The sequence below is a fragment of the Lonchura striata genome, chromosome 4 (genome assembly GCF_050655825.1).
Source record: "Lonchura striata isolate lonStrDom1 chromosome 4, ASM5065582v1, whole genome shotgun sequence".
NCBI lineage: Eukaryota > Metazoa > Chordata > Aves > Passeriformes > Estrildidae > Lonchura > Lonchura striata.
In genome coordinates this window covers 5,527,902-5,537,994 of record NC_140706.1, presented here as the reverse complement: position 1 = coordinate 5,537,994, position 10,093 = coordinate 5,527,902, and the positions used below count along the sequence as shown (strand labels likewise).

Here is a 10,093-nt window from a genome sequence, read left to right as displayed (position 1 = left end):
GTCATTTAGAAACACTGTGAAATGTCACTGACCTTTCTTTACAGAAGTTTGATGATCGGAGATGAAGAGAAGATGAGAGTGGCAGTCGTGTCAGATGTGTGGTGAGGGAAACTGGGATAATCAGGGAAAGCACTTTGAGTCCCAAATCACCAAATTTTATGCATGTCTGACTTCAAGCTCAGCAATGAGACACATGAACATAGAGAAAACGAATCACCTGCCTAAGCTGGCCCCGTTTTTAATCTCAGTCTGGGATGAGACCCAAAAAGAATAAAGACAGTAAATTGCCTAGAAAGAAAAGCAATATGTACGAAAGTTGCTGTTATTTACTGACATTAAGAAATGTCAGCAGAGAGTTCAGGGCTGGGCAGTGCTCAGATCACTGGCCCCTCTGAGTCACTCTGACTGTGTTCAGGAAGTGATGGTCAAGCTGGGCTCAAAAAAGGCAGAGAAATGCATTATTTTAATAATTGCTTGCAAACCCATAATTTATGAAATTCTGGAATGTAAATCTTGTCAGATTTGTAGGAAGGAGGACAGGGAATAACATCAGAAGTCCACCAGAGCTGCAACTTTTCTCAGTAGGAAAGTGGGGAACAGGGAGCCTCCCATTAGATGTGAATTTGCAGTTAAATGCTCAAATGAGGCTTTGCTTTGCATCCAGCTCTTCTTTTCTGCCCATGCTTAGTTCCATGCAGCAGTGTAGAAGAGAACAGGGAGATACAAGTGAGGGAAGAGCCTGTCTGGAAGTGTTTTTTTGGTGTGGTGTAAGGAGGGGGCAGTGAGAAGGAAGATACCCCAGGCAAACAGCACTGATTGAGAATGGTAGTAAAAAATAGGAATCTGTAACTTGCTTTGAAGCAGGGAGATGTTTCCCCTGTCTTTCAGGCAACAAAATTAAGAAACAAAATGGTGCCTCAGGTAGAAAATGGTGTGGAATTGGGCAGGTGCTGAAGCAAAGATGGGATAAATTACCTTTTAGCAGCTTTGCTGGGCACACTGCTCTGAGACTGGAAGCACACCTGGTCTCTCAGATGGTCCCAAAGTGACCACGGGGGAGCAGAATAAAGCAAATGAACCTGCCTCTTACCAGCAAGCCCTCCACAATTAATACCTGTGTGGAGCTTTGTTGCCCAAAAGTTGATGCTTCCCTGCAGTCCAGCACCCTGGGCAGCTAATTGGACATTGATGCCTTTTCTTTGAACTGTTTGCTGCAGTGCTGGAGGATTTTGTTAGACGTTTTATCTTTTATCTATCATTCATGTGGTTTTGGCAGCTCTCCAAAAACAGCGATGCTCTTTGAAATTATTTCTGACTTTTGGTAGTTTGGTGTTTTTTACAGAGCATCCTCTCTGCTGGACTTGGATTAGAGCAGCTCTTCCTTTAAGGTACTTACAGGTGAATTTCAAGGGGCAGAAAGGGAAGGAGAGGAGTGAGTTGTACCCGAATTAATGAGAAAAAATAAAGGGCTGTTATAAACGAGCACAATAGGCTGTTAAATCCAATTAAAAGGATTTATTAATAGCAGAAAGCAAAAGCAAACCAGCGCGCGCTGGGCGGCAGTTGGTTCAACTACCGCGCCTAGCTCCCCGTTTCCCCCCCACTTATTGGGTTGTCTCTTCCGGGTGTGTGACGCTCTGGTGACGCTCCAGTGTCTCTTCTGCGCAGGCGCACCCTGTTGTTAGGTGGTCGTTTTCTGCCTCTTGGTGGCGCCAGTGGTCTTCTTTAAGGTTGTCTCTGCGACCTGGAAATTCCCTCAAAAACAAGAAATGTTATCTCGAGGCACGTTTACATGTTTTGCCAAGTCTGTAACGGAACTATCCTTGAAACATATCTATTTGCTTAGGTGTTTGGGTGTCTAGTAGCAGCCTTTTCAAAACAGTTCTAACTCCCTAAAAACTTCGTAACGAAGTCAACCTTGAAAGATAGTCACTGGAATGCATGACATAGACACTGGAATGCATGAGATAGACACTGGAATGCCTGACAAGATGAGAACATGTTCAGACAAGTACAAGCTCTAATTAAAACTCTATTCTGTGAATATGAGAGACTCTATATGAACAAAAAGGCCTTATTTTCCTAACAATATCCCCCCTTTTTATTTTAACCTTCTTTTTGTTCATTAAAGCGTTCTAACTCTTTCTTGCTTAACTCTAAATACTCTTCAGTCTCTACTTCGCTAAGTGGCTCATACTTTGGCTTTACTATCATTAAATGTGCAGCTTCTAACCTATTTTTCACTAGGGTAATAAGTTTGCTAAGGATACATGGTCCAAAAGTAAGTATTAGAATTAGTAAAATTACTGGTCCCGCAAGGGTGGATAATAGAGTGGTCAGCCAGGGAGAATATGTAAACCAGGATTCATACCAACTTTTCTGGGATTCTCTTTCTCTTTTTCGTTGTTCTATTTGTTTGCGTAACTCAGCCATCGTGTCCTTTACAATACCTGTGTGGTCTACATAAGTGCAACATTCTTCTTGTAAAGCAACACATAGTCCCCCTTGCTGTAAGAACAACAAATCTAATCCCCTTCGGTTTTGGAGGACTACCTCAGAAAGGGATTTTACTGATTTAACTAGTTCACTTATGGCTTTATCTATTCTACTTAAATCTTCATCTACAGATGTGCGCAGAGCTTTCATACCTTGGGTTTGACTTACTAGGGAAGCGACCCCTGTTCCGACTCCCGCTCCCCCTATGCTGAGCAAGATTGCTACCGTTAGTGCTGTAAGTGGTTCTCTCTTAACTAAGTAGTGTTCAGGGGTTTGTTGATGTTCTAACACGTATTCTTTTGGGTGGTATACGATTCTGGGGATTATTAGAACTTGAATGCAGAAGTCTGAATTATTAAAGGCTTTCACCGATAGGCAGGGTGTAACTCCAAGTTGTTGACATACCCATTTAGTATTGACTGCTGGCATAAGCCAATCAAAAGGTTTGTCTGTTCTGTTAATGCTTATTGTTGTGTTGCAGAGGTGTCGCATATCTGCAGGAATTTTTCCTACGCATCTTCCTTGCCCACTAACTTGGGACAAGGTAATGCCTGGAACATTATCTCCTTCTTTTTTCCAGAGACACTCCTTTGGATTTGTACCATTTATTTCCCTTGCTTCGGATGTAATCCCAATAGCTTCATAAAAGGGTGGATTTATCATATAGCAAAGCCAACATCCTTTAGTTAGGTTAGGATGGGTATGATTTAGGACCCCAAAAGTAGCTTGCATGATTTTCCATAAAGTTGTATACCTCTGCACTAATAACTGAGGTTCTTGATTACCTTTGTCTATAACATTATCTCTGGCTTTATTACTTTCTTTTAAGTCATTGCTTATTATTGGATTTGGGCCTATAGGGCTAGGGTCGTGTGGTGCTACTTCTTTTTTTATTTGAATTAGATTTCCCGGATCATGTCCTTCTATCCAATGCCTAACCCCCCATGTTTTGCCTATTAACCACCCAGAATCGCTTGGTTGAGTGATATTTAGGTAAAGAAAGGTGCAGTTCCCAAGTAAGTTTTTCCCAGTCCAAGGCCACTCTCGTGGTCGTTTACATCCTACTGGTCCATGTCCTACCTTTAAATATTTATCTAATCCCCCACCCGGAGCCCACGCTGATGCTATTGTTTCACAGCCCCAATAGGCACAGTAATAATGTTTGGGGTAATTACAGTATTGCTTCCCTGGGTTTGAAGCGGGGCACATATAGAAGCTTGTTAAGTTTAACAGTCGCCCGCATTTTAAATTCCGAGTTAAATCACAGATTCCAACTTTGAAGCTCGGTGCTCCAGGTCCCGTTATTGTTTGTAAAATATGACGGGTATCGTGATCTTCCCATCTGCTTAAGGTCCATTTAAAGGGTTCATGTGAGTTAGCTGTAGCACTCTGAAGGGGAAACCATACAAACATAAAAACCCATAGGATTGAGTGATACGCACTGCAGGGGAGGATGTTACTTATCATGCTCAGTTTTACATTCCCATTTTCCCTCATTCCGTTGTCACCACTCTCATACTCATGATGATTTACGTTCTCTTTCAAGGTTTGGGAGGGCCCCTCATCCCCACTATCTACCTCTCTGTCTCGCCTGTCAACTTGGTTGCTACAAGTTACAGGGCAAGCCATCTTCCCGACAGCAGAGATATTCTTCAGGGGTGGGATCGTTCCCTCTCTCCCACTTTGATCTCCGGGAGATCCAATTTTTTGTATTCAACTGTGGAGTGTCGCACCTGAGTTTTTTAACTAATTTGCGACACTTAACCTGGACTATATCCGTGAGAAACGGACCCAGGGGCTCGTTGGAATGGTAACAGTGGAATTCAGGGTTGATTCCCTTTACGAAAACCTCCCACCACTCAGGGGATCCTTTAGTCAATTCCCGAGTGGCAACCTTGTAATTTAGTACTTCAGATGTCAATTTGCGCTGCTCCAGCCAGCAGCGTTGACATACACTTTTTGGAGCTCTCCCCTTTCTGCAGTGAGCCCACCACAATCCTTTACAGATTTTGCAGGAAAAACAGGCAAAAGGGTAACAACGACAATCTAACCAACTACACCTTACTCTAATACTTTGATGTTCAGCGTGGCCCTCCCCTTCCCAAGGTCTCTGTTCTTTTTCAAGTCGGATGAACCGATAGAAGGGCTGCTGGGCTGAATCCTCTAGACGTTTACAGTATCCTGGAGGTTTTGTTTCTCCAACTAGTTGTACTTGCAGTTCCCAGTTATCTCCAACCCAAATGTCTTTAGAGCTGATAGAGCTCATGAAAATTATTTGTAAGTTCTCTTTACTGTTAGCTTTAAATCCCCCGGCTTCCCGTCAATTTTCCAGCTCGCTTCTTTGGAAGCTGTATGAAATCGAGTTGGATCCACTGGCCCCTTTATTCTGCTAGCATGAGTCCATCCCTTCTCTGCTGTACGGACTGCGGAGTCAGTGGTGATTAAAACCAGGTATGGTCCGTCCCACTTTGGGGTGATCGAATCTTCCTTCCAGCTCCGGATGAGGACCCAGTCGCCGGGTTGTACCTGGTGTAACACAAGATCTAGGGGTGGTCTTTGGGCCCACATCCCTTTTTCCCATAACTGTTTTTTATATTTCATTAAAATGGTTAAGTATTTATTAATACTTTGATCAGTAATATTAGGATTGGTTTGAACTTTTTCTAGGGAATAGGGCATCCCATATAGCATTTCAAATGGGGATAGTCCTACATCAGCTCGTGGCTGAGTTCGAACATTTAATAATGCCAACGGCAAACATTTTACCCAGGATAATTTAGTTTCTAGTGTTAATTTGGTGAGTTGTTTCTTAATTTCCCCATTCATTCTTTCTACCCTTCCCGAACTCTGTGGATGCCAGGGAGTATGTTGTTCCCATTTTGTGCCCAGAGCTTCTGCTAGCATCTGTGTTATTTTTGAAGTGAAATGGGGGCCTTTATCAGAGTCTATCGTTTCTGGGACCCCATATCTAGGTATTATTTCTTCCAGCAAGGCTTTTGTTACCGTCCGAGCTGTTTCTCTGGCAGTGGGGATTGCTTCTACATAATGTGTTAAATGGTCCACTATAACCAGAAGATATTTTAGTCTCCCTATCTTGGGGAGCTCAGTAAAGTCTACTTGTAAATTTGAAAAGGGCCTCTTTGCCACTGGCCTCCCACCCAGGGGTAGCTTCCTTAGGTTTCTTCTGTTTACTCGTAGACAGGTTGGACAGCTTCTAGTAATCCCTTTCGCTAAGTCATGTAGGCCCACTGTCATATAATGGGTGGCAAAGTGATCCACCAGTCCTTGAGCGCCCCAGTGTGTTCTCTGGTGTAATTTACTAAGCATCCGCTGGGCTATGGCTCTAGGTAAAACCTCCCTCCCATCCTTTAACAGCCATTTCCCTGATTCCTCTTTTATTCCCAATTTTGTAAGCTTCTCTTGTTCTTCCCTTGTAAATATAAGCTTATCCTGGGTAGTAGACCCAGGGTTCTTTGGGGTATCTACAAGGTCCTTCCTAATTCCCTCACTTAAGGTTAATGTCTTGATAATTGCAGCTTTCTTTGCCTCATAGTCTGCCGCATTGTTACCCCTACTCCGGTAATCCATTCCCCGTTGATGCCCTTTTAAATGGACCACTGCTATCCTAGTAGGGCCTCTCAAGGCCCTCAGGAGGGCTATTATTAGTTTCTGATGGATTAAGTCCTTTCCCTGTGAATTTACGAGGCCTCTCTCTTCCCATAATTTTCCAAAAGTGTGCACCACCCCGTATCCATATTTAGAATCTGTATAGATGGTCCCCTCTTTTCCTTTTAATAGTTCCAAGGCTCTTAGGATAGCGTATATCTCGCAGGCTTGGGCTGACCATGTTTTGTCTAGGGGTCCAGATTCGATTACTTTTAAATCAGCCCCCCCCACTATGGCATATCCTGATCTCCTTTGCCCCTCAACTACTCTGGATGACCCATCAACAAACAATTTTTCTCCAGTCTCTAATTCTTCTTCCTCCAGGTCAGGTCTAATTTTGGTTTGTTCTTCTATAGTAATTACACAGTCATGTATTAGTGATTCAGTTTCGGGCTCTCCGAAGAGGAAGGAGGCTGGATTTTGTAATGAGGTGGTTTCTAAAGTGAAATTAGGGGTTTCTAATAGAATCCCTTCATATTTTAGGAGCCTGGCATCAGAGATCCATTTGTCTGCTTTTTGTTGCATTACACTCCGTATGTTATGTGGAGTTAATACCTTCAGAGTGGCATTAAAGGTGATCTTCCTTGCTTCTTCTACTAACTCCGCACAGCCTGCAATTATTTGTAAACAGCCCGGCCATCCCCTGCTTACAGGGTCTAAGATTTTAGACAGATATGCAATAGGTTTCTTTTTCCCCGCCCAGTCCTGGGTAAGTACTCCATAAGTTACTCCATCTGCGATATTAACAAATAAAAAGAAGGGCCTCTTTAAATCTGGGAGGCTTAGGACTGGAGCATGGACCAGAGTTTCTTTTAATTCTTGGAATTTAGATTTTTCCTCCTCTGTCCACTTGAGGTGCCCGTCTTGGGTAAGTTTTTGATACAAAAATCTTGCCTTCCCACTATAGTTCTCAATCCACTGCCTACAATATCCTGTAAGTCCTAATACCTGACGAATTTGCCGTTTACTTTGCGGTAGGGGCAGAGATAGGATTGCTTGTACTCTATCTGGATCAATTCTCTTTTCTCCCTTTTTCAAATAATGTCCCAGGTACCTAACTTCTTCTTCTACAAATTGTAGTTTTGCTTTAGAGACTTTTAATCCTTTTAGTCCCAGGAAATTCAATAGTTTAATACTTTCCTTCCGGACTTTGTCTTCTTCTTTACCTGCTATTAACAAATCATCCACATACTGAACTAACTTTACCTCTGGGTCTGTTTTATAGTCTTGCAAAATTTGTTCCAGGGCTTGCCCGAATAAATTAGGTGATTCCGTAAAGCCTTGTGGAAGTACCGCCCACCTGAGTTGCTGTCGCCTCCCCGTGTCAGGGTCCTCCCATTCAAAGGCAAAATAATCTCGGCTGGATTCGTCCAGAGGGCAAGCCCAAAAGGCATCCTTCAGGTCTATTACACTATACCACTCATTTTCAGGTCCCAGTTTGCTTAAAAGAGTATAGGGATTTGCCACTACTGGGAATCGGGCCACGGTTCGCTTATTAATTTCCCTAAGGTCGTGCACCAGCCGATAGGATCCGTCTGCCTTTTTTACCGGGAGTATAGGGGTGTTAAAAGGCGACATGCAAGGCTCTAGCAGTCCTTGGTTTAACAGCCTTTCAACCTCAGGTTTTAACCCTCTCCTCCCTTCTAGTGAAATTGGATATTGTTTTATTCTTACCGGGATTTCAGGATTTCTGATTTTCACTGTAAATGGGGTTATATTTAATTTGCCCACAGTCCCTGGATTATACCACACTTCGGGGTTTATTTTCTCTTCATCTTCTAAACGGAGGGAACAAAGTCTGATCTTTAATTCCTTCTCTACCACTTCAATTTGAACTCCCAATTCAACAATCAGGTCTCTCCCTAACAAATTGTAATCCGCTTCAGGAACTAATAGGAAGTCACCCAACCCCACTTTAGTTCCCGATTCCACCACCACCCCTTTGATAATTTGTACTTCAAAAGGTTCCCCCTTAGCTCCTATTACCGTGGCTGTCTGTTTTGACAAATTACAGCCCTGAGGCAGAAATTGAATAGTAGATCTTTCTGCCCCTGTATCGACCAGGAAATCTATTTCCTGGCCTTGGGGACCCACCTTCAATTTTATCAAGGGCTCTTTCTGATGTTTCTTGGTCCCCATAAAATAGAGCCCCTGACTCCCCTATTCGATTTTGAACTCCTCCTCGTCCCTTAGCCTCCTCCTGCACTCCCTCTTAAAATGCCCCTTCTTACCGCAATAATAGCATACCCTTTCTCCTACCTTTCCCTTGTCACCCCCCCCTTTCCGAGTAACTCTCTTTTGTTCTTCCTCTACCCGCCTGCTTTCCCTCACTGCAGCAACCATCATTTTCACCTGTCTCTTCTGACTTTCATCCTCTCTGCGGACATAAACCTTCTGCGCCTCTCGCAATAATTCTGCTAAATCCCTGTCCTGCCAATCATCCATTTTCTGTATCTTTCTCCTGATATCATCCCAAGATTTCGAGACAAACTGGACTTTGAGAATTGCCTGTCCCATTGGGTTATTCGGGTCTAATCCCGAGTACAGCTGGAAACTTTTCCTTAACCTCTCTAACCATTCAGTGGGGGTTTCATCCTTCTTTTGTCGGTCGTTAAATGCTTTATTTATATTCTGGCCCCTAGGAACGGACTCTCTTATGCCATCAATTAATATGGTCCGAAAGTCCCGCATGTTAGCTCTATGAGCCTCATCCTGGTTATCCCAGTTAGGATTCTGCAGAGGCCATTTGGTATCGGCCCGCTGCTGGGCATGTGCGGGTTGGGCATCCCAGGCTCGCATTCCAGCAACTCTTATCATGTTCCTTTCCTCGGCCGTGAATAAAATGTTAAGTATAGCTTGTAATTCCTCCCAGGTATATATATTAGGACCTAGGAATTGATCCACCCGCTCTGCCACGCCCAAGGGGTCTTCTAGCAAATTTCCCATCTCCTTCTTAAAGTCTCTAACATCCCCCGAACTTAAGGGCACCGAAATAAATCCAATCCCCGGCTCTGGTCCCCCCATCGGCATTTCCCTTAAGGGAAATAGTTTGCCTTGCGTCTTACTTCGGGTAAGAGGACCACGCGAGCCTGAGGGTTGATCAGAGTCCGAGTCTGATTCTTCCTCATCCGATTGTGGAGGAGGAGGGGGTGCATTTGGTGCAGGGGGAATGTAGGGCGGGGGTGCAATGATTACTTCTTCCGCTCGCCCCTTCTTTTTCTTTCTCCCTGAAGCCTCCGAGAGTTTAAACACGAGCACCTCCGGCTTTTCTATCCAGATTTGGGCATAGGCACTCTCCTCAGGGTTAGAAGGTTGCTTAGCGTGTACCCAACCATTCAACAGTTGCTTTACCCAGTCCTCTGAGGATCCAAAGACGGGCCAAAACACTCCTTTAGAAATCTCTTGTCCTCCCCATACTTCTATGCAATAGTGTATCATCTTTGCCTTATCCTTTCCAGGTGCCCCTGGAAAGTGCTCCCAATTTGTTAGCATAAACCCTAAGGGACTCTCCTTAGGAATTGGGGGAAGTTTTACCCCCACCGGGGAGGGGGATTTATCCTTGCTTCCCCCCTGCCCCATGTCCTCCGGAGTACCTTCGGTCACTCACGACAGCACAATCGCTTCCCCTGGTTCGTGGCCCAGGCCCTCGCGGGCTCTGGAAAACGCACTACTGAGGGTCCACACTCGCTTGGAGAATCCGGCTGCCAGTCCTCCTCTCACACACACACACACTCGCCGTACTCCGGGATCCCGAACCCCGCCCGAACGGATCCCCTTTATACTCACGCGTCCTGCGTCTTCTCTTCGTCCGGACTTTGTGCACAAAAATTACGGGGTACCCTGGGCCCGCTTCCCTTTCTTTGCTTTCGCTCTCTAGGCTTTTAGGTTCGTCGGTCGGGATGAGGGTAAAAACCCCGGTCTGAGTCCGCTC

General features: G+C 44.5%; 1 protein-coding gene across 1 annotated transcript; it reads right to left on the bottom strand.

Annotated features, from left to right (window-relative positions):
- Positions 1 to 8,189: 8,189 nt before the first annotated feature.
- Positions 8,190 to 9,828, bottom strand: LOC146767501 (uncharacterized). The gene has a single exon (XM_085577481.1). It carries the CDS (start codon positions 9,739 to 9,741, stop codon positions 8,323 to 8,325), a length of 1,419 nt encoding a protein of 472 aa, XP_085433607.1. The 5' UTR covers positions 9,742 to 9,828; the 3' UTR covers positions 8,190 to 8,322.
- Positions 9,829 to 10,093: the final 265 nt, after the last annotated feature.

Excerpts from the sequence above, each read along its gene's own strand:
- LOC146767501 (XM_085577481.1), bottom strand. The coding sequence starts at position 9,741 with ATGGGGCAGGGGGGAAGCAAGGATAAATCCCCCTCCCCGGTGGGGGTA.